At 29.2% G+C, this 26,421-nt stretch overlaps 2 protein-coding genes across 2 annotated transcripts in view; one reads left to right on the forward strand and one right to left on the reverse strand.

The window, feature by feature from the left end:
- Positions 1 to 26,421, forward strand: part of LOC136969961 (transmembrane protein 268) — a 364,695-nt gene that overhangs the window by 326,709 nt on the left and 11,565 nt on the right. The gene's annotated exons all lie outside the window — the stretch shown is intronic.
- The window catches only part of Nup358 (Nucleoporin 358kD), a 113,192-nt gene that overhangs the window by 37,013 nt on the left and 49,758 nt on the right, over positions 1 to 26,421 (reverse strand). The window contains exons 13-21 of the mRNA XM_067264277.1: positions 23,602 to 23,743; positions 22,787 to 22,893; positions 21,087 to 21,343; positions 19,567 to 19,687; positions 18,130 to 18,444; positions 17,710 to 17,926; positions 15,532 to 15,716; positions 6,043 to 6,210; positions 1,451 to 2,299 (exon numbers count right to left, since the gene is read on the reverse strand). Coding sequence (XP_067120378.1) covers positions 1,451 to 2,299; positions 6,043 to 6,210; positions 15,532 to 15,716; positions 17,710 to 17,926; positions 18,130 to 18,444; positions 19,567 to 19,687; positions 21,087 to 21,343; positions 22,787 to 22,893; positions 23,602 to 23,743 — 2,361 coding nt within the window. The remainder of the gene's footprint in view (positions 1 to 1,450; positions 2,300 to 6,042; positions 6,211 to 15,531; positions 15,717 to 17,709; positions 17,927 to 18,129; positions 18,445 to 19,566; positions 19,688 to 21,086; positions 21,344 to 22,786; positions 22,894 to 23,601; positions 23,744 to 26,421) is intronic.

Consider the following 26,421-nt stretch of genomic DNA (forward strand, 5'->3'; position numbering starts at 1 on the left):
TTAGAAAAAGTGAAGCCATAATTGAAAACCATAGATAATAACTTTGGTAAGTGTCTAAACCAGTGCATAACACAAACAGTGCAAAATTTTTATCATACAAATCTATCAGAAATCATTGTAAATGATAACTTTTTTTATTCCCATTAAATAACAATCACATTCCTAGCTTCGTTATTGCTTGTAAAGTAATCTAAAATTTCTTTGTTACTATTGAAACAATTTCTAGTTTGAGAAGGATCCAAAGCTTAAAAATCAAATTTATTCATTGTGACATTGTCGGGCTGCAGTTTTTAACTTTTTTTAATCATATTTTAATTTAAATAAATATAACTTTTGATGTAGAATCTGAAGCTGTGATTATTTTTTCTCTATGATGTTATTTCTCATGAGACCACATAAATATTGTACACTTAGAGGGTTGAGTGATATATTACCCATCTATTTTTATCATAAGAATCACTTCTATACCAAATTCATCACTCTATATAGTAAGGCTAAAACTTTTAATTGAAATCACATGATTTTCAGTTCAGACTGGAAGTTCATATATAGTTAATCACAGCCTCAACCCCTAAGCTTTCTCTGTATCTGGGTCTTGATTTTCATCTAACTCAGTGTTAATTTGCATAATTTTACTGAGGAAATATATCATTTCAATAATTTTATAGATAATTTCTATTTCAGGATTATTTATAATTGATTGTTGATTGATTTTCTAAATTTGTAATTTATGTCTATTTATATTTTGTAACAAACCTTAATGAGTAATGTGTAAAAGATGCATTAAATTAATGTTTTATATATATTAGTCCTTAAATGCAATGATAAATTTTCATTCCATTTTAAAAAATTCTTGATTTTTTCATCATACTTATTAGTATTTTTTATCATTGTATCGATATTACATGACAAATAATGCAAAAACTCATAAAAAAAACTTAACTTTTACTTTTCTGGCTATTATGTATACATAAAAAGGAAAAGTATTGAAATCTTGTCAAATTTGACCCTCTGAGTTTTTTTTTGCAAATCTCCACATTTTGAGATCTCCTAAATAAAAAATATAAAAAAACAATTCCTGTGGATGTGTGTGTGTTGGCATCTATTTTGCTTAATATCTCAGGATGGGGTAAAGATGAATGAAATTTGGCATGGTAGCATGCATATAAAGGGCATTGATGCTATTAAATTTTGGTTTTAAAAGGTCAAGGGGATGGAGAGATAGAGGGTGGTCATGTGTCATATTTTGATACTACAGAAAACAGTGATATATAACTTACTTTACTTACAACAAACACTGAACAAAGTCTATTTATTCAGTATTTGTTGTCTTAAGTTGTCTATTTTTTTTTTTTCAAAAAAAATGTGAGAGAGAGCATGTTGAAATTAAGATGCATCTTAAATTTGAGTAAATATAGTATATAAAAATATAAATTAAAATATTCATTACTTTTTCATTTTCTTCTCCTGTGTGTACATCAATTTCTGCTGGTAATGGTATTGCCGGCTTGAAGTCACCACTAATATCTCCTGTACTCTCTTGATCTGATTCGGCACTATCTGTCCCTAATGACTGAGTGACCGAGACATCAACTGGAGGATTTGAATGTGTTGATGATCCTAAGAGAGTCTGTAACTGTGAATTATGACTTATGTTTGGTGGTGAAACTTGTACTTGTGTTGTAATTAAAGAGGGTGTTGATAATATTGAAGGTGGATTAGTCATTCCTACTGCACTTGTCGGAACTGGAATTTGAAAAGGATGAGCAACTCCAGGTGTAACAGTTGGTTTACTAGCCCACGAAGTAGTGACAATAGTAGTTGGTTGAGTAAAAGAAGTCGAAGGTGGAGCAATTCGTGTAAATACTGACGAGCGAGTTGTCGAAGTATCTGGAACAGGAGAAACGTGAAAGTGGAATTGCGGTAACTGTTGGCCTTCGGTAAATGGTAATCCAGGTCCAAGTGGTGGAAAATATATTCTGTTTGTATCTTGAGCTGGTGGATATTGATAACGATACTGAGTCATAGGAGTTGGTTGTGAAATATAATTTACTACGGGTGCATTTGTATCTGTTACTACAGGATTAGGAGGTTGACATATATCATAATTAACTCTATAGTCAATGTCAGGTCTAGTAACAGCCCCACTTCCATCCACAAAGTACTCCCAATAACCATCTGTATATCCATTTCCTTCTTCCTCCTCTTCCTCTTGTTCAGTATGAACACTGTCAGACTTTACATGTCCTTTTATGTGAGCATCTTTCCCAATTGATATGTGGAGCTCTTCTAATTGTTTCTATAAAAACAGAACAAACAAATGAAATTTAAAAAATCATCTAAAGAATATTAGATATTGCACAACATAAAAATTTAGATATATAATTTGAAGATTATGAAAATTTTGTAATCAAACAAATAAAAACCAAACTGAAATATTTTCATTCTTGTTAAGGCTTTTAGAAATAATATATATCTAATCTAAAATTAATAAAACTTATATCTTCTGTACATTTTAATTATATGACGAGATACTGCCATACAGAAATGAATTTCCTAACTATAATCCAAATAATAATAAAATCACCATTTTAATGATTTGGTTTACATTTTAAAGTTTATATAAATTTTATAAGACAAAAAACACCTTGATGCTGAGAACGTTTAAATTTAATCAAAAACAAACGTTTTCGGCCCACTCCATTAGCCATCGTCAGGCTAACTACATTCGAATACAATTTCGAACAAGCAATTTCAAATTGAAATAAACTACAAAAAAAGAACTCACGCACTACGCTGGATAACGTAAACTAAAACTAATATAAACAACATAGAAAATAATAAAATAAAATATGTCAATGTTACATGTGTACATTGTAAAAATCTATAGTCTATAGTTCTCTAGGCAATCCTTTTGCCGTATCTAATGTATTCCTGTGACTTTTTTAATTAAAAACTTCCAAGCTGATGGTAAAATCGCCGCATCCTTGTAATTTAAGCATTTTTTGGTTAAGCCGGACTTATAAATTTCACATTTTTCGGTTGTAGCCGCAAGTGTCGGCGAATGTATCGGTGTTAAGATCCTGGCTTCATCCCATTTCACCACGGACCCCTCAGTCTGCGCCATTTTTGCTAACGTTGTTGTGCATTTACCCTTTGCCACGTCATATCTGTGTTCCTTAATCCTTTTACTTAGGCTTCTCGTCGTGACCCCGATGTATTCTTTATCAATCTTTAACTGGTCGTTGCTGTACGGTATCGAGTACACACCTGGTTGTTCACTCGGTCTAATTGCATCTTTGTCGTTCCTTAGTAGCCTATATATCAAGGGAGCTCTTTTGTATACAATAGTGCTGTTCATGCGGCCCGCAATACCTTCCATGACCGATGATAGACGTTTATTATACGTGAATTTCGTGATACCGTTTGTCAGATCCCGTTTTTTCTTGTTTACTTTAGGATTCCTGTAAGCGGCAATCAAACGTTCAACAGTTCTTGGACCAAATCCCAACACCTTAGCCACTTGCCTGATTCTATCCAGCTCTCGCATCGTATCGAGTATGTTAGAGCAATACTGAAACGCTCTTCTAATTAAAGCTCTAAACGCTGAGAGCTTATAAGTAATAGGATCATTCGATGTTGACGGTATATACAGCGGGTCGTGTGTAGGTTTGATATACACCTTCATATCTATTGACTCGTTCCTAAATGCAATACCAATGTCCAAAAAATGTAATTCATCGCTACTAACTTGCTCCAAGCTCAGCTTTAGGCCATGATCGTTGGAATTCATGGCACTTAAGAATTGTTGTATTCTTGCGTGGTTCCTCCATATAACCAGCACATCGTCCACGTACCTTTTATACATGATTATGTCCTCCTTGAAGTTGTTAAGTGTGATGCGCTCCATTTTTCTTACAACTAACTCGCACAGCAAACCAGACATTGGGCTGCCCATCGGGACACCTTTCAGCTGTTTATAGACTTTACCCTCGAAAATGAAAAACGATTGAACACATACCAGAATGTGGTAAAGGAGCTGCAAGGGTTGGCCTTAATGGATAATGAGGTTGGGTCAGTAATGGACTTTGAGAGCATGTATCCATCGATCAAACCATCCTCATGTTTTGATGCGCTAATGGAAGTGTTATACAGCTTACATCCAACGGCTCTTCCGTAGGACCTTGAGATGATGGCAAATCTGGTATGTGTTCAATCGTTTTTCGTTTTCGAGGGTAAAGTCTATAAACAGCTGAAAGGTGTCCCGATGGGCAGCCCAATGTCTGGTTTGCTGTGCGAGTTAGTTGTAAGAAAAATGGAGCGCATCACACTTAACAACTTCAAGGAGGACATAATCATGTATAAAAGGTACGTGGACGATGTGCTGGTTATATGGAGGAACCACGCAAGAATACAACAATTCTTAAGTGCCATGAATTCCAACGATCATGGCCTAAAGCTGAGCTTGGAGCAAGTTAGTAGCGATGAATTACATTTTTTGGACATTGGTATTGCATTTAGGAACGGGTCAATAGATATGAAGGTGTATATCAAACCTACACACGACCCGCTGTATATACCGTCAACATCGAATGATCCTATTACTTATAAGCTCTCAGCGTTTAGAGCTTTAATTAGAAGAGCGTTTCAGTATTGCTCTAACATACTCGATACGATGCGAGAGCTGGATAGAATCAGGCAAGTGGCTAAGGTGTTGGGATTTGGTCCAAGAACTGTTGAACGTTTGATTGCCGCTTACAGGAATCCTAAAGTAAACAAGAAAAAACGGGATCTGACAAACGGTATCACGAAATTCACGTATAATAAACGTCTATCATCGGTCATGGAAGGTATTGCGGGCCGCATGAACAGCACTATTGTATACAAAAGAGCTCCCTCGATATATAGGCTACTAAGGAACGACAAAGATGCAATTAGACCGAGTGAACAACCAGGTGTGTACTCGATACCGTACAGCAACGACCAGTTAAAGATTGATAAAGAATACATCGGGGTCACGACGAGAAGCCTAAGTAAAAGGATTAAGGAACACAGATATGACGTGGCAAAGGGTAAATGCACAACAACGTTAGCAAAAATGGCGCAGACTGAGGGGTCCGTGGTGAAATGGGATGAAGCCAGGATCTTAACACCGATACATTCGCCGACACTTGCGGCTACAACCGAAAAATGTGAAATTTATAAGTCCGGCTTAACCAAAAAATGCTTAAATTACAAGGATGCGGCGATTTTACCATCAGCTTGGAAGTTTTTAATTAAAAAAGTCACAGGAATACATTAGATACGGCAAAAGGATTGCCTAGAGAACTATAGACTATAGATTTTTACAATGTACACATGTAACATTGACATATTTTATTTTATTATTTTCTATGTTGTTTATATTAGTTTTAGTTTACGTTATCCAGCGTAGTGCGTGAGTTCTTTTTTTGTAGTTTATTTCAATTTGAAATTGCTTGTTCGAAATTGTATTCGAATGTAGTTAGCCTGACGATGGCTCATGGAGTGGGCCGAAAACGTTTGTTTTTGATTAAATTTAAACGTTCTCAGCATCAAGGTGTTTTTTGTCTTATGATTTAATAGAGTCTGAGTGAAGTTAGACGAATATAAATTTGTTTTTATTATTCATATTAAAATATCAATAATTTACTGAGAAAAAGACAAACAACAATTTGACAGCTTTCATAATTTATTAAAATGTACTACTGCACAAAACTAGCTTCCATACCAACAGAATTAGAATAATTAAATTAGTTATAGACAGAAACATATTAAAGAAAAAAAAATCATCTAGAATAATCATTCCAGATAGTTTTTTCATAAAAATTACTGTAAAATTTTTCATTAAAAATAATAACAATAAATGCAAAAGAATAACACAGCTGACAAGTTATTTTTTTTACCAAGTTTGGTTTTATTTAGCTTTAAATAAAATCAGCTTGAGTTGTTTGGTATATAAATTTAAAGAACTTTAATGTCCCAAATCTATTTAAATTATTTCAATTTTGACAAACAACATACCTTTAACTGTTCGACAACTGTTTTATTCTGTCTCAATTCTTCAACAATTGCACGATTAGTTTCAATTAAATGATGTTGTTGATCTAATAGAGTTTTCACTAGAGTATCATGAGAAAGTGCAAGAGCACGAATCTGAGCATCAAGTCTTTCTGGACTAGGTGGTAAATGCTAAAAAATAAATTATTAAAATTATATCTATGTTTAGTATTGAATCTAATGTTAAATAATAATATGTAATAATCTACATTCAAAATATCAAACACAGTACAGTAATACCTCGGTTTTCGTTAATAATTCATCCAAAAACAATTGATGAAATCTGAAATTGACAAAAACCGAGGCAATTACAGTAGAGTGTCGTTTATCTGAATCAATTGGGGACTGGGGTTGTTCAGATAACTTATTTTTCGGATAACCAATTATATACAAAAAAATATATTAACCTATCCGATGTTGAAATTTTTCTCCATTGCGTGTCGCTTTGCATTGAATTTTTGTCGATTTTAAGCCTAACAAAAATTTTTATAATAATAATCGTGGCTATTGTATCATTACAAATTATTTCTTTATTTTGTACAAACAAAATAAATATATTGAAAAATATAAAAACAAAAAAAATATATACTTTAGATGTTAATCTAGTAGCAAAAATGTTCAATTCAGCATGACACAGTCCAAGTGGAAAGCTTTCGGTTAACTGACGTTTCGGTTGATCGGCTTTCGGATAAACAACGCTCTACTGTATTTCCATATGAATCAATGTAAATCCAATTAATTTGTTCTAGACACTCCAAAATACATACCAAAAACAGATTTTATAGAAAATAAATCTAGTGTTTAATACTAAAAACAATAAGAAATTAATGTAAAATGGATATAAAAGACTAATGTAAAGATTAAATGAACATTTAACATGGCATTTTCCATGATGAAGCTAAAAGGAAAGGAAAACAATAGAATTGTTTGGCTAGATACACAGGGTAATGCTTACACAATGAGAAACACCACCACCACACTAAGCAGGAAAATGTGTGGGCTGCCCTTTGTTTTCACAAAATTAGCAGCGAGATCATGTGGGCACACCAATGAAATCTGAGACAAATTTTTTGCAGAAAAAAATCGACAATAACTGAAATCAACAAAAACGGAGGTATTACTGTATTTACATACAACTAACTTCTATAAATCAAGAAACCTACTTGCCAATTCTATTTCCCTTAATATTACTAGATTCTAATCTTGTTAACAATAAAATTTATGTTTATTAACATTCACAAAATAGCAACGTTTTGTAATATAAAATTAATTCTAAAAAAAATAATTCATTCAAAGCATTATTTTTTGAATGCATAAAATGTTATGTCAAAAAAAATATTTTACTAACTGTTATAAATTCAAAAATTACAAAAAAAACGCAACTAAGTACAAAACAAAACTCATCAATATTCTTTCCTATTGGATGTATAAAATATGACTCCGCCCTTTTTCGGTAAATATAAGACATTTGTTTGTTTTTAAAATGAAAGAAAAATTTAATCAAAGTACTTTCCATCAGAAGTTACAACATTTGCCCATCTGTCAGGCAACAAATGGATTCCATGAAGGAAGAAGTCTGGTTGTTTTGCAGAAATCCAGCTACCAACCCAATTTTGAATATCCCCATAAGATCTGAACTGCTTTCCTGAAAGGTTGCTCTGCATGGATCAAAACAAATAGAAATCTGAAGGAGCGACATCTGGAGAATATGGCGGGTGGGGCAATTCATCCCAGTGAAGTTCTTCTAGAGTTTCCTTGACCAATCTTGCAACATGTGGGCAAGTGTTGTCATATTGGAAGACAACCTTGTTGTATCTTTTGGCATATTCTGGATGTGTTTGCTTCAATGCTTCATTCAATTTGATTAACTGTTGTTTGTAACGTTCAGCACTGATTGTCTGACTTGGTTGCAACAGCTCATAGTACATAATACTCTTTTGGTCCTACCAGATACACAGCATGACTTTACTTCCATGAATATTCTGTTTCAGAATTGATGGACCTGGGATACCTGGACACACCCATGCCTTTGGTCATTTAGGATTGTCAAAGTGTATCTATTTTTCATCTCCAGTAACAATTCAGTGCAAATTCAGTGCAATTTTCTTTTTGTCTTTGGAGCAATAATTCACAAATGGTTTTTCAATGTTCAATGTCTCTTTCTTTTGGTTCATATGGGACCCAATTTCCATGCTTTTGAATCATTCCCATTGCACGTAGACATTGGGAAATACATGGTTGAGAAACATTTAAAGCAACAACCAGTTCTGATTTGTTTGGCAAGGATCATCGTCAAGTAATGCTTCCAATTCTTCATCTTGGAATTTTTTTGGTGGTTTTCCATGCTCTTTGTCATGTGTATCAATCATTATTTTTAAACTGTCGAAACCACTCTCTGCATGTTGTATTGAATGGAGCATGTTCACCATAAATTTCCAACAGCAAATGATATATTTCTGCTGCAGTTTTCTTTGAAATAAAATAATGAAGCAAGACTTCCTGCAAATGCTGTTTTCCTGGCACAAAACTCGACATTTTTAACCAAATAAAAATAATTATTGTTTACACTGTAAACAGATGTCCAGGATTTATTTTTGATAATGCTGTAAAATCTCTCAAATAAAAGTGTTGCCAGAATCAGTTGCATGCAAGCAGTACTACTAACACAGTCTATTAAAAAAGGGCAGAGTCATATTTATACACACAATAAGTTCATAAAATATGATTTTTGAATTGGGGATCTCAAAAATAAAACTAGGTTATTTCAGAATATTTTGAAATGACTAAGATTGCATTCTGTTATGAAATTATTTCACACTATCTGAAACAGCTAGCTATAAATCAAGATAGCAAATAAGCATGTTATTAAATTCATCAATAATCTAGAATCGTGTCAATGATATAGGAATTATTAAATCTAGCCATTTAAGGTGCATCCCATAAATATAAAGGAACAACTTGTTATGAAAATAAATGCTAAACTAATCATCATATAACAAAACCAATTTAATTTTGAGGTAGTTACAACTTACAAATAAACATGTTAAACAATATAATTACATGATTTTTTAGTAACTTAACAATAAATTAATTTAAATCAAAATCACATTTCTTGCTGTCCCAAAAATATAAAGGCATAATACAAAATCACTAGAACAATAGAAAGTATTCTTACAAATCTTTAATAATAATCAACTAATAACCAATACACTTCCCCTTTTTCATTATAACCTTGTAGATACAGTCTGACATTGATTGTATAAGTTTTTGAAGGACTATTGTGGTTATTTTTTTTCAATGGATATTAATTGCATGTTTTAACTTATCTACACTGTAATATTGGCACCATTAGCATATACAGCTCTAGCTAAGATTCCCTAGAGGTTTTCAATTGGATTCAAATCTGGAGAACGAGCTGGCCAATCAATAACTAGGACTCCATTACTTAAAAACCATCCATAAGTTGATTTAGCTGTATGGATCTTGTTGGAAGAACCAATGATTTCCAGCAATTATATCAGCCCAAGGCAAAAGATAACTGTCTAGCATGTCTTGATATTGATTTGCATTCATTTGGCCACTGAAGAATGCAATATTTGTCTTGCCAAACCAACTAAACCCACCCTATACCATCACTGAACCTCCCCCCCTTGCTGTCATTTTGAAAATATTTCTTCCTCACCCCTCAAATCATGCCAATAACAAGTCCGACCATCTGTTCCGTCGAAATTAAACTTCTCATTGCTCCAGATGATGTGCTTTCATGTGTCTGTCCATCCCATTTTCTCCCATGCCCACTGCAAGCACTTTTGCTCATAGAAGGGGTTAGTGATGGCACAGGCTTTTTCTTCTTATAGATGAGATGCTGACATGTACTAACAATTCTTCCAATTGTAGATTTTGATACATTAAGCTCTAGTTTTGATGCTAGTTTTCATAAAGATGTTTGGATGCTTTTGATTTCCCTCAAAATACTACATTTTCTTCTATTTGTAAGCTTTGAAGGTCATCTGTTGATTTCTTTTGTCCATATTTGTCTCCAAGCTTTTTGAAATTGTCAATTACAGTTGGAGAACAATTAGTTTTCTTTGCAATTGCTCTTGCTGAGTAATTTTCATCTTTTAAAGATGAAATGTTGCCTTTTTAAACATCTGTTAAGGGTTTTGCACGTCCCATGATGAAAAACAATTCATTTACATCAATACATAATAGAAATAAACATTTGAAATACGTGGTAGCTATACTGTAGTACTGTATGACCTCTATTGTTAGAAAACTGAACCTGCCTTTATATTTTTGAGACAGTGAGAAATATGATTTTGATTTAAATTAATTTATTGTTAAGTTGTTAAACAAAATAATTACATGATTTTTTAATGTGTTTATTTGTAAGTTGTAATTACCTCAAAATAAAAGTGGTTTTGTTATATGATAATTAGTTTAGCTTTTATTTTCATAGCAAGTTGTGCCTTTATATTTATGGGACGCACCTTAATAACTGTTAAATGTAACAAAAAGTAGATTGATAATATTAATGTTATGCTTTCTCAAAACAATTTAACAGCTGATTAGTCTCTAATGTTGAAAATAAAATGTTTATCAATATATTTCTATTATTATTCTTTATAATGCCAATATTCAAGTTCATTGCGTATCAAATTAATGAAAACCCTATATTGTGAAATTTTTAAAAAAGGAAGAATTACTAAAGTAATTGAGTAATTTTTTTTTATTAAAAAAAATTCTTTTAACTTTTAGTTTTTCTTAACATAAAGCACTTTTCATTCTCTCACTGTATTAGGTTGATGCAAATGAATGGCCAATTTTTACTTCTGATTTTAAATGTTTATTATCAATAATTTAATTTCAAACTTACATATTCAACCAAAATTGTCTCCACTAACAATAATACACTTTTCCCAATGCAATAGAAATGCATTAATGCGAATTTGATAGAAATCACAAGAATGAGAAGACAATATCAATAAATGTACTTTTTTTTTCAGGGTGACAAATCATCTCCAAATAACTATAGACCTATTGCACTGTTATCAACGTTAAGAAAATGCTTTACCTCCATAATAGCAAATAGATTCCAACAATGGACTAAAACTAATGAACTAGACGCCAAATTTCAATACGCCTTCACAAGAAACAAAGGAACAGAATCTGCTATATTTATCTTATTAATGATAATTCAACTACATCTTTTAAAAAAACACAGGAAAGTCTACGCCGCATTTATCAATATTAAAAAAGCTTTTGACTCAATCTACACACTGTTATTAATACATAAATTAAAAGTTAGCGGTGCAAGTGTTAAATTCACCTCTTTAATAAAACAGTTATATGGAAATTATACCATTAGAATTAAACAAGGCAATTCATTATCTCCACCTCTAAATCTTTCACGTGGTGTACTTCAAGGAGATCCTCTGTCACCATATTTGTTTAATTTTTATTTAAGGGACATTGATCAACTTTTCAACTATTCCTCAGATGGCATTGAAATAAACAATACCTCTTTTCACTACATCCTTTTCGCCGACGATTTAGTAATTTTGGCTCCGAATAAAATATCTCTGCAACGTAAAATCAATCAACTTAATCATTATCTTAACTCAATTTACCTCGAAATAAATCCTGCAAAAACCAACATTGTCATTTTCCGTAAAAACAAAAAAACTAGCTAATAAGGACTGGAAAATTTATCACGAAAATACTCTACTACAAATAACCAATGAAGTCAAATATCTGGAAGTGGAATTTGACTGGAACTTATCTTTTAAACATCAAGTATCAAAATTAAATGTTAGGGTCAAAAAGGCAATTGATAACCTCTTATTCTTATGCTCAACAATGAAAACGTCAAATCTAAACATTCATTTTAAACTTTATAATACTGCAATAAGCCCTATCATTTATTATGCCAGTCCAATCTGGGGCTTGGATTACATTTACAGCCTTGAATCTTTGCATATTTATTTCTTACGTAAATTGTTACAACTAGAAAATACTATACCTGGCTATGCCATTCGACACGAAACATCACGTTCTTGGATCTTTCCTCAATTGTTAAAAAGAATAATAAAATTTTATTATAGACTTAAACATAAAAGTGATGACAATATTAGACTATTATACCAAGAAATGGTAAAACAAAGTAAAAACAACAATAATAAACAGTTATGGCAATATAAAATTCGAAGAATATTAAATTCTTTTGGTATATCGGAACTATTATTTACAGACTCAATTCATGACTGGAAATATGGTTATTCTCTTTTGATGAATTCTGCTATCGCTCAATCAATCAATAAAGATCAACTTTCCTTATCCCAAAGCAATTATCATCCCTGGTACACCAACATCTTAAATATCCCTTCATCTCAACCTTATATATGGCTACCAGTAGACCTGAGTATAAAACGACTAATAATTCAACTACGCCTAAATAAATACTCGCTTTTTATTAACAATACTTATATTAATCTTTCAAATACACACTGCCTGCTATGTCAACAAGAGGACTTCTCGGTGCTTCACCTTTTACAAAACTGTCAACCCTTGAATAATATACGAGAAAAAAACAATATCAAAAATATATGCTGCTTAAAATCACCTATTGACTTCAGAAATAAAATAAGCAACATCAATAAAAAAGATGCTTATAAAATTTTTAATTTTTTTGTAAAACTGACTGAGAAAATTCTCTGTGTTATTTAATCATTGATCTACCATCACAACTTTGAACTCTGGAAAACAAACTATTAAGACAATTTGTATCTCTGATTTCTTAAAACATCAACCAATGTTATATTGGTGAGTCATGTAGACTTACTGATTTATTTTTATATTATGATTCTTGTTATATAATTATATAAAATAAAATGTAATATTACATTACTATATGTATAACCCCCAAAATAGGGGAATTTCCCTTGGAAATAAATAAATATATAAATGTACTTTTTATCATGTCCTCTTCCTTGAAGACTTTCCTTGCCAAAAAACTGTCCAAATGTATTTAAAAAAAAGTGATAATCTATTGGCAAAAAGTCTGGAGAATAAGGTGAATGGAGAAGAATTTAATATAAATACTTTCATTTTTGTGATAAATAATTAAAAAACTGAAGACCTACAAATGATGCTCTTTATCTCTCTCATCAAGTTTGTGTGGTACCCATTTGTCAAGCTTCTTGATTTTCCCTAATGTGTTTAGATGTTGAGAAATGGTTGAATAATGTCCAGTATGTTCAACCTTTCTGTGATTCAAATTGGAACATCAACCTTTCTGTGGACAGTTGGTTGATGTTCCAATTTGATGATGATGTTCAATTCTGATTTCCGAGATTCGTACTCCCAGAATGAAATTTTTTGAACCAATGGCCGGTGTTCTACTCACTCACAGAACCTTCACCAAAAGTTTTATTGGTCTTTCAGGTTTCTTCGGCTGCATTATGTTCCTGCTTATACTTGTAAAAGAAAATTATTCAATTTCCTTTATTCCATGCCATCAGATAAAGTACTCTTAAACTTGTGGAACTCCCATTTTTAAATTCACATATATGTGTGCTCTTTCAATTGAAAACATACAGCACTGTTCACATAGGAAAAAGTTGAACTACAAGGCCGAAAGTTTAAATTTTAACAAAACAGTGATTTCATTTGCAATGACCCAATATATTTGAAAGTCTATTATAAAAATGTAAAATAAATAAATTTATTATTATAAACACATCATTGTCAGACATTATTTAATTTTGTTGAGAATTTCTCTAAAATGAAACAGTATTTCTAATATATATAATTACAGACCATGCAGCAACAAACAATGTTTGTATGAAAAATAAAGTTTATTTAATAAATTAAATTAACTAAATAATTTCATCTTGAGGAAACCGTGTTTTATGTTTCCTTTCTTGCGTAGACACAATGCAGTGACAGTTGATTTAAAACACTGGGCAAATTTCCATCCTTTATTCAGTTGGCAAACCACTGGTTGGGTGTCGTACTTAGAAGAGCAGCCACCATACTGCAATCTATTGAGACTCAGCCTTCGACTGGGTGGTTTGCCAACCGAATAAAGGATGAAAATTTGCCCAGTGTTTTAAATCAACTGTCACTGCATTGTGTCTATGCAAAAAAGAAACTAAATAATTTATTAAATTTCATAACAAAGAAAATTTAGGACACTTATCAAAAATAAAGGAACAAGCAGGGCTTGCTCTCTAAACAATTCTGGAATAAACTGGTTTTGCCACTATCTCTTACAATTGAATATTTTTTGAAGTCAAGTCATGACCTTGTCTTATTGTTCAGAGTCACAGAAACAAGAGACCATTTCAATATATAAAAACAAAGCACCAGTACATTAAAGCTGTCTGTATGTCCTGCCATAATTTTGTCCATTATATAGACTGTGATCAACAGGGTTGGTTAGCATGAGTTAGAAATGGTGAAAGATAAATCTGTATTGTTCGTGATAAATTCTGAGTCCAGTGAATTCAAATCCTTACAGCAGTAAGCTGACATTTTATGCACAGTCATCTGGTCAAAACATTTCTACTTACATTGTTGTTCTTGATAAAGAACAATTAACAGATATAATGTACTGTACATATGATTTATTGTTCTCATCAGTCCCATCGGACAAATTAATTGTTTACCAATTTTATATTATCAAAATAGAACAATTTCATTTTTAATCTTGATAAAAGTAAAACTTTTGAGACTTATAATTCTTCAAATACAGTAAACTCTTGATAACTTGGACTTGGACAAATTTTTTCAAAACAGTAATTTAAAATTTATTGACACTAGAAAAAATTATAATTAACGAGTGTTTTCAATATCCAGAAGTCTCTGCGATACTATTTGTGCAATCTGTAAGTTATTTAAGACTATATTGCTGTATACTATACCAATATGAAATTTTTTTTAGCTAATTTCCTGTAATAATAAATTCAACAGCCTAACTTCAGCTCAATAAAACTTCTGTACAAATTTGATCAAAATAAATTACTGTATTGTACATACATACATTCTTGTTTCCTATGTCATTGAAGAATACACCCTGTTAACTTAAAATTTTGACAACCTTCACCCCCAAGTCCTTCAGTCCAAGTTTACTGTATTAGAAAATTTATAAATAATAACTTATATAAATCAACTATTGAAAATTTTCTGAAACTCAACATTATTATTTGATTTAAATTAAAAATTTTTTGATATTTTAAATTTTCACAATTCCCTTAAGTTTTTAAGGATTTTTGGACACACAAGATATTGCTATCAACAGACAAAATGTGAAGTTACATTAAAAAAATCACTATAAACAATTTTAATTAAATGTATAAGTAAATATATTTAATTTCTAGTAAGTGATAAATATAAAAACATAAGCTAAATTATTTTTAAAATAAATTTAATATAACAATTTATTGTTCCTACTTTTTTCATTGAAGATACTGAATTAATATTTTTTCTTTGTTTTACTTTAAGAAAACTGGAAATTAAATTAGAAGTGTTGAAAGTCGACTTTTCATCCTTGTATTCCTCTTCTAAACTTCCACTGTGAGAATAAGACTCCGATTCATCATCATCCGTCTCATTGGCATTTCCTATTGTTCTTATACCTAATTGAATATTTATAATATAATTAAGTATTATATTAGACTTCTTCTAGCTTAAATATTTGTATTAAGAATAAATTTTTCTAATCATCAATACCTCTAATTATTTCATTTTTCTAAATATACAAATATTACACGGATAGACTGATAAATCAAACTAAAATAGGTATTATTGTACATTCTTTTTTATGAATTTAAACTGAAAAAAAATTTTTCTCATTCCATATTAAATTATAAATTAGATGTGGTTAACCATTCTATTGTAAAGGGCTACACAACACTATTTTGATGCAAAATTGGGCCAAATATCAAATTTAATGAATTCTACATTTGTAAAGGAAATTTGAATACTAAGAATAAGTAATCTTCAAAATTTATCATTTATATATAGCCTATGGAATTTTCTTCACTGGACACATGGATATATTGTAAAATACAAGATAAGTACTTTTAAGAATCTTAATAGTATGCAGGTCACAAAAAGTCTCAGAGCAGCAGCATGTGGCCCAGAGATCTGTTTTAAATCAAATGAGGTGTGACAGAGCTTTTCAAACCCTTTATATTGTTTAGATGTTATTTTTTTCAATAATTTTAAAAAATTTCAAAAATATACTAAAGCGGACTATTGTTACGAGAATATTCAAAATATTTTATGAAAGAAAAATTCAACATTTGCAAATCACTTTGGTAGGTGGTATTTACCTGTAACAAAGACAGAGTCAATGTAACTAATACAGAGCTTTATAATGGAAAAAAAAAAATTTATTGTAGAGAATTTAATTTACAGCATGAAAATATGGATCATTTTTACCAATGAAATAGTCAAGACGGAGTGTTTTATCACAACGAGAGCACACTAGAAAAATCTTTACCTTGATAATCTTGAACCTTTTCATATTGAGTGTTTGCTCCATGACATTTTCAAAAGATTTAAAATCATTATCAATATCATATCCAGCCTGGTTCCACAAGTAGAAAATCACTTGTTTTAATTTTTCAGAGCAAGACTGATCATAGACAAAATGCAATCTGATGATGAATGTCTGTCATTAAGTTTTTATCAATCTATTTCACTGAGATGACACACACATTTGCAAATAGGTTAAATGCAAAGCTTGATTTCAAGATGGAAGCCTTTCATTAGTTATAATGCAAAAATAATTACTAATAAAGTCAAATCTTGACTAATAATCTAAAACTATCTAATCAATTAGAAAAAATATGTATATTATAATTAATGTATGCAAGTTTAATAGCATGTTGTAATATCAAATATGATAACAAAGAAAACTTATTCTACTCAGTGATGACTAACTATATTATTATAATTATTACTTCATTAATATTGGTAGAAAGCATAAATAAAATATTCTATTTAATTTTCTATACAGTATTAACAATAATTAAAACTAAATCAGACTTTATACTTTTCCTTTAACAACAGAGTCGTGCCAGTCATCTATGTGACACCTTTCGGGGGAAATTTTTAAATTAAAATAATGCAACTTCCAGTTTGTATCAAAAGTTTGTATATAGTTAATCAGGGCCACCTGTCCCTAAGACTTCCATCTCTAGTCTTCTCTTCATTCTAACAATATTCTCAAAATTAAGAAAAGACAAATGGACAGACAGTGGGAATTTATAGGTCTACAATTTTTTTCAATTTTTGCAGCCCAACAGAGGTCCAGCTGACAAAAATCTACAATATTATGTGACCAATTTAATAATAAAAAAAAACCACTATTCTCTTCTTAGCAGATTCTTAAATATAATATAAATTAAATGCATCTAATAGCCAATGTATACATTAAGTTTTAAATGATTCATAACTATTCTTTAGATATTCATTTTTTATAATGAGATAGATTTACACATACTGTATAATTTATTCTTCTAAATAAACTTTTATTTTACTAAGATCATAAATCAGTAAAAATGCTTAAAAACTTATTTTATTAAAATAATTTATAGTTCCTATTTAAGTAAAATTCTGTACCCGAGTCAGCTGCTGCTAACTGATTTTCTACATCTTCGATCTCTGCTTGAAGTTCCAAATTCAACGGGTGTTTTGAATCTCCTTGAATACGATCTAAAGTTGCATGCAAAGCATCTCTGGCTCGAGTCAATAAACTTATATGAGTATTCCAAGAATTTGACGAAATTTCTCTTCTTGATTTATTTTCAATCCTCTTCTCAGCAAGACGTTTTAATGTCTTAAATGAAAGAAAAGGAATAAACATCATTATTGATTAATTCATTTTGAAGGAAATATTTGCAGTCTTTCATTTGTACTGTAGTCAAAAAGTAAATACTGATATAAAAATGTATAATGATAGAATGATTATTTGTTACAAAAAAGTTAAATTCTAGTAGAAATTAATTATAAAAATATAGACCTGACATAAAATTTACATACCAAAGCTAGATAAAAGCTAGCATGTGGCGATGAAAGCTTACTCAATGTACATGCAGCAGCTTCTAACAGACCTTCATTCATTGCATGGCATGCTAAAAATAATTGTCCTTCTTCCTGAAGAGAAGAAACTTCTTCACTTGAAGGATTGTTCCCATAGTTATGAAACAGACATTCTGCCGGTACTTTTAAAGTCTGATTTTTGGCTAATTTTTCTAGCATATTCAATGCAATTTTCCAATAATGACTAGCACGTAACTCTAAACTGCTAACTTCTTCAGAATGTAATTCCTCATTTTCTCCACGAACAGCAGAGACCTATATAAAATTTTAAGAGAATTTACAATTAAAATTTTTTTTTTCTGTTAAATGCAAAAAAACTCAGGTGATAGATTTAACAGATTAAATTAATTTATTAAAGATTTAAGTTATACATAATAATAATTAAATTTTGACACCATTATAGTGTAATTAATCTACATCTTAGGAATTGATATATGCCATTAGCTCCAATATTTTGTTAATATGTTAACTTTTAAGAAAAATTTATTATTTTTTAAATTTTACAACCAAAATTAAATCCTTTAGGATGAAGTGTGTTTTCAAAACAGCTTATAAAACAACAATGTAATTTATTTATTTCTTTAGTTATTTCAAATTTCTCACAACTTATAACTTTAAAGCTCAGTATTTTTATCATTCCAATTAATTACATTAACATTAAATGTCTTAAAATAATAAAGTATTTCTTGAAGGTATCAGCTAGATAAGTTATGGTAAAAGAAAAAGAAATTTATTTCCATCAAGGAATGTACCATTCATTCACTGGAATCTATATTTGAAAATAACTTATTTTATATCCAAAGTGTAATTGTTTCAAGAAGTAATGTATGAAACTAATAATGACAGTGATGAAACAAAAAAATATATAATTTAAATTTAATTTGTATACTAGTACTTTTTATATATTAACAGGACTTACTATACTGGAAAATATGGATGCAGATATTTAGTCTTACAGATCAAAAATAATGTTTTTTATTTAGTTCACTATTGCTTCCATATTTTCCAGTATAATAAGTCCTGTTAATATATAAAAAGTACTAGTATACAAATTAAATTTAAATTAAGATAGAAAGGACACAAAGGCATAATAATTTAAAAAATATATAATTTACTGGAAAAGTTTCATTTGCAATATTTTAATGATACATAATTTCTTAAAAATATTATAACTGAATTAAAAAACTAGTCTGGAAATAATAATTTTAATTATTATAGAAATTTGATAAAATCCTTATAAAGTCATGTTTATTGTTAATAAATGTTTAAAGAAAACAAAAATATTACAATCACCACCACTTGCATTTTTTCTTGATTTCTAATTTTAAAAAGTTTCAAATAAAACTTTAAATTTTATATAATAAAGCAAATAATTACCCTATCAATAAATGTTCTTGCTAAATGAACCATTAGTTTTATACTGATGCCGTGATTACCGACTCCTCGAATGACTTCTAAACCTCGCTGAAGAATTCTTCTCATTTCTCCTAATTTTTCTCTGTATTAAGTATGAAAGTTTTTAATATATTTATCTAATTCAAATAAATAAATAAAAATTAAATTCAAATTATCAAGAGACCATTTCTTGTTTATCAATAAAATTTTAATTTTAAAGACAAAACTGTATAACTTTTACATTTTGGAAAAAGTATTCTTTCCTTCAGAAAACTAGTTACAATACTTATATTTAAGGATAAAGTATTTTTTATCTTGAATAAAAAAGAAAAATACAATGTTTGAAGTTTACCTTATTTCATTTATAAACCAGGCAAGTTCAAAATAATACTTATTGCTTTTAATAATTATAATAGCTTTTAATTTAACAAATTAATCTGAATTAAGTATCAGTTGCTTTCCCTAAATTTTATAAATGTATTTATAAATTATAACAAATACTTTTTATTTAAATTCTATTATAAAGTTTTTACATTTGAGAAATATATTTGTAAACTATGTAACAGTATATTCTATTTACTTACAGTTAGTTTTCAAATAGCATTTACATAATTATGTACTTGTGCATGAGTCAAAATGAAATGAACTTGGAACAGATAATGTAACAAATTAATTATAAAACCCTACACATCTAATTAAGCTAATCACAAATATTCAATAACTACTATGATCACAGTAAAAACAACTACTATAAATTTTGTCATTAAAAAGAAAAAAAACATTAAAAATACCTGTTTTGAATAAATTTTCATAATTTAAAAATATATTTGCATAAAGGCTTCTTAGATTTTAACATAAATTCTTTGAGAAAGACAAAACAGCCACCTTTTATAACTAGATAGAACTATTATGTTATAGAAATATTTTAATACATTACATTAACTAGCAATTGGTTTATATAATACTTTTGAAACAGGCATAGTTGTGAAAAAAATTTCAGTTTTAGAATAATTATGGAAATAATATTGTAGAAATTATTGAAATTTGTAGTTTCTCAGTTAAAAATTTACTGAATTTTATAGTTACTATGCCAAGTGAATGACTTTTTCTTTAAATGCCAGATCTTCAAATTAATAAATAATCCAAAAACATTTTCTCTTTAAATACAGGAAATCCTTGCTTTGCACAAACTCCAGTTACTACAATTTTTGTTAAACTTGTAATATTTTACAAAAATGGGTATCTGGAGAAGAAACTGGCAAAGAAATAAAGTGTAAGAGGAAAAAGTAAAAGTTCTGGTCATGAAAAATGGATATGATTAGATGATTATGTATATAAATAATAAATTCAAAATAAAACACTCTTATAACAAAATTTTTCTAATAATTAAATTTACTACTATTTTTTGAGTTTAAGTTTTATATTTATTTATCAACAGATGTATAAAAATTTATAATAATAATAATTTTCAATTTAATAATTAAACCAAAATAATATTTTACCTCACTGTATTTTTATATAATTTATATACAGCTTCCCACCAAATTGCTTGTTCTTTACTACATAAAGAATCAGCTATATCAGGAGGTATTGCTAATGGAGCATATACTTGTGAATGAGTAGCAGTACGATAATTCTCTATAGCAAGTTGCGAAGTATATATTGAAGCATATAAGAAGCTTTCTATATCTAAGAGACAGAGAGATTCTGGAGCTCCATTTGTTAATGTTGAAGTACTAAATTGAAGATCTTCAAAAACCTGTAATATATCATCATTGTATTAATTGACTTTTTAAAATTACAATAATTTATTTTCACTATAATCAGCATTAATTATCTAAAAAAAATTATGAATTAATAATTATAATTTTTTACAGTACTTTTGTAATAACACATTTAAATTAACTGTTTAATAATTATTATTTATTTTAAAATTAATAATTTGATATTAAAAAAACTAATCTGATATACCGTATTTTACGGACTATAAGACACACTTTTTTCTTTGAAAAATTGCCTCCAAAATTCAGGTGCGTCTTATAGTCCGTAGCGTTTTAAGCAATTTTTTTAAAAAAATACCTATAAAATTTAAGATGCGTCTTATAATCTGTAGCACCTTATAGTCCGTAAAATACAGTACATATTAACTAAATAATTACCTTTATGTATTAGTTAAACTATTTGGTATAAAATGAAATTATGACATCAAATAATAATTTGTTAGGAAATTCCTGAATACAGACTCACACATTGACACACTTATTTCATTTTTGTCTTGTAATAAAGTACATTGTAATTCTTCAAGTCAAAGTATTCAATTAATAACAGCATTTAAAAGAAAGTACATTATTCATTATGCTAAACATTTCCTTTTTTACATGTTTTAGTTGATAGTTTGCAATAAAGATAGTTTACAGTCTACAACATGAAGATTTAAATTAATTCCAAAATTTTTATGTGCTCTGTACCTATGTACATTCATCATCAATTCTAATATTTTAAACATCTTAATTTGATAATAAGTTTGATTAATCACTGTTCTTATACACATTTTATTAAATACATAATCTTGTATTCTTTTTTAAAATGTTTGTACCAACCTGAGTTTATCTTATTATAATAAATAAAATTTAAAGTAAACTAAAAGTTGAAAATAGTTAGTGATTGGAACACTAAATACTTTTTTATTCATTTTATTCTATATATATATATGGTAAACTAAAAGTAGGTAAACAGTAAATTGAATAGGGTTTGTGCTATATTGTTATAACTATGGTGTTTGTAAATGCCATAAAAAATATAACACATTTATTATTACTGTATACATTCATATTACTGTATTTATAGATTACATATACATTATTACTGTATTTATAGATTACATATACAATTATATTCAAAAATTGAATATAATTGTATATGTAAATATGTAAATTTATTAAATACATAATCTTGTATTCTTTATTAAAATGTTTGTACCAACCTGAGTTTATCTTATTATAATAAATAATTGAATATATATACCAAAATAATATTTTACCTCACTGTATATATATAGATTACGTATACAATTATATTCAAAAATTAAATATAATTGTATACGTAATCTATAAATAAATGTTATCATTTACTGTCCACCTGTTTTTGTTTCACCTTGTACAACACCAAGTGAAGAAAGAAAAAAAAAATACTTAAAACTTACTTTTGACTTGTAATTAATTTTTGAACTGTAACTTCCTAGTCTTTTTTGAATATGAAGAAACAACCAAATTAAATGATGTAATGAATCAGGATGAAGCTTAAATATCACTAAAACAAAATATTAATGCTGTAAGAATTATTTCTCAACAAGATGAGATAATTTACAAAAATATTTTATATTCTGAATAACGTGCATTTACAGTCACTCAAAACGTAAAATTCATATTAAGTAATTCATAACAAATATTATACTACATAATATAATAGATATAAATATGAATCAAAAATAATCTGACCAAATTATTTTTACTTAAAATTTTGTCATTCTTAAAAAAAAAAAAAAAAAAAAATTAAAAGCTTTGTACAATTATCAGTGTTTTTTAAATTTAAATAGTCTTATTTAAAAAATAGAAAAATTTATCATAACTCAACAAAATTACTCCTCTTAAGCTTTATCATAGTATAATTGAAAATTATTGTAAATCTTGAATAACAATTTTTAAGATCTATTTATATATTTACAATAGATTAAATTTTGATATATTTAGATGTTTTTAATCTTTCTTGATGTTGTATACTTTTTCCAAAATCAATTATATTTCTGAATGTTGTAAATACTATGCATGTTTTATTTCATTTTCATTGTATATGAAATAATTTTATTGTTTTGACTTTATTTTTTTCCTATCATCACTGGATAAAGAATATTTAAAAAATTAAGAATTCAATGCTCATTTAAACTAAGTTGCCAAAAGACAACAAAATAAAACATTACATACAATAGGTTTCTAGGTTAAATTTGTTTAAATTAAGTACCTTCATTATATTCTTGGAGAGACATTACATCTGGAAATTCTAAGGAGCAAGTAAGGAAAGTTTTATCTTGCAGAAAATGGGACAAAGATGGATCGGTTTTCTTTATGTTACCAAACAGTCTGTTATATATCCTATCCAGTACCTGAAAATATATTTATAGCATTATTTAAAGGGTTGCAACTGTAAAAATAATTTAATCACAAGATTCTTATAATTGATTATCAATATTTCATAAAAGAAAAATAAAATTAAAAAGTTAAAAATGTATACTTCAGTTTCATTCTTATTTATCATATGAATTATTACAAAAATATCCATTTATTATTTATGTACTATGGGTTATCTGCTTACAATGTTAAATTTGTTTAAAGTGTGAGCTTTTTCAGCAGCTTCTAGTAAGTTGTTTTAAATGTTTATTAGTAAGAATTTTTCTATTTAATATAAGTATGAAACAAGGTCTGAAAACAATTATATTTTATTTGTTACTAATGACTGGCTTGGAGTTAAATCCAGAACCAGTTACACACACTCCTCCTTCCTCCCCTGTCAAGTGTAAAGTCAAGATTTCTGACATAGATTAGGTTTGCCTAGTGATCCTATGGCATTTTCCAAGTTGGCAAGAAGAAAAGATTATTTTGGAAGTTTGTATTCTTCCCAAATTTCTTATAACAGCAGAATTAAAGAATTTATTAAAAAGGGATTCGATAAAATAGTCCAGTTTTTATCAAGGATTTGGATGAGAAGATCATTAGTTCAAAAAGAGGATAACACCTCATTAAAACATCCCCTGGATTTCCAATTACACATATAGTTTAAAGAATCACTTCAGAGAGAAAAATGTTATAATAAGTGGTTTAAATTGCCCTGGATTAGTACAATTTAAGGAGAAGGTTTTCACTTTTTTGCAACCTGTGGTTGATGGATCTGACTTGGAGGAAAAAGTCACTGAAGTTAATCAATCAGATAAGTCTGGTTTGGTTCTTGCTGAATTTCTCTCATATTTAAGCATATTCTTATCACTATTTATTAAGAAAAAGAGGGGGTGCTGCTTGCTGCAAAGAGTGTTGGTGATCTTTTTTGTGAGCTTACTTTGAATTTTAAAATTATGGAAAATATTGAGTTTTGGATAATGGTGTTTGAGTTGCTGTTAATATTAAGTGGTATTGAATTAAATCCTGGTCCTGTTGATTGTACTCTGCCGCATTTACAGATTCAATCACCGATATCTACTATAAAGCAACGTCATTCTCTGAGCGAACCTTCCTTGAAGTTGACGAGACTGGAGGATTTTCTCTCTTCAAAGATAGATTCAAGTAAGTCCATTCCTAGGGAGATTATTTCATATTTGGACAACCGATTTGGTAAGCTTTTTTCGACTCTAAATGAAGTTGTTACGAGGATTGACTGGTTGGTTAATTTGCATAATGAACACGACCAACGATTAACTCGGAGGTTAAATTAGAAGAAATTTTCAAACTTAAAGATAACATGCAGTGAAAAAACAGTTTGATCTTGCATTCTATAGACAAGGTGTCAAATGAAATGAGAAAGAAAAATATTTTGATTAAAGGTTTAACAGATGACAGTTCTGATTTGAATAGGAAAATGCAAAACCTATTTTCTAAACTGATAGGTGAATCAAAATCAATTCCAACAGTTAAGATAGTGAAATTTAACCGATCAGATACTGTATTGGTGGAATTAGTCATTTGCAGACAAGAAATTAATTTTTGGTAAAGATAAAGGCTAATGATACATTGAAGACTATACAAATATTTGATGATTTATGTTGGTGTTCAAGACTGAGATGGAAAAACTTTGTCTTTTTTACATGATTATAGGCTAGAAGGCAGGAAAGTTCGACTGATGGCTGATGTTTTGCAGGTTGGTGTTGAGAGAGATACTTACGACCTAGATAGAGGAGAATTATTAAAACTTGATATTTTAGTGGAAAATCGAATGGCAAATTCTCAAAACCTTCATTCTCCGATCCAAGAAAGTGTACAGTTGGATTGAAAGTTTCAACATGGAACTCTCCGGATATCCTCCTGACTAATCTGAATGATAGTGGTTTTGTAAAACATATTACTGAAAATGATATTTTGGGACTAACCAAGACTCGGTCTACAGCTCCACTGATTTCGAGAGCTAAAAGCCTTAACTGTAGATCGAAAGTTTTTGAGGTAATGGCTACTAAAAGTTTAGGAAGAGGTAGACCTTCAGGTAGGTTACTTCTAGGTATAAACAAAGACCTGGGGGAAGTAAACTTGCTGCTGTCGTGGCAACATATAATGGTTGTTAGAGTGAAATTTAACCAGAGGCAAAATAAAGGGCTACAAGAAATGATAGTTATATTAGCATATCTTCATACTCCTATCTTTAAAACTAATTGCAAAATTGGAAGATTTGATTTCTGATTATACTTCAGATTATGATTTTCTGCTGATGGCTGATTTTAATGCACAATTGGCTTGACTATGGACCCTATTTATCGTGGGATGTGATTTAAAACATCCGACTATCAAATGATAAAATTTGCGATAAAAGAGGAAATTTACTTATCAAACTAGTGAAAACTTATAATTCATACATAATAAATGGTCCATACCCTTTTGAATCATCAGCAGACTTTACTTACACTTCCAAACTGGGTGCTTCAGTAATCAATTTAGTGATCTTGAGCAAGAGTCTGGTAGAGAGATTGCATAAACTTTTTATTTCTGAAGATTATATGTCTGACCATCATTTGGTCATTTCTGAAATCCTGATAGACACTGACGAGGATAGAAAATCTAACTTGATTGACAAGAAAAAAGGACT

Source organism: Centruroides vittatus, unplaced genomic scaffold, assembly GCF_030686945.1.
Source record: "Centruroides vittatus isolate TY-2023 unplaced genomic scaffold, ASM3068694v2 contig_1832, whole genome shotgun sequence".
NCBI lineage: Eukaryota > Metazoa > Arthropoda > Arachnida > Scorpiones > Buthidae > Centruroides > Centruroides vittatus.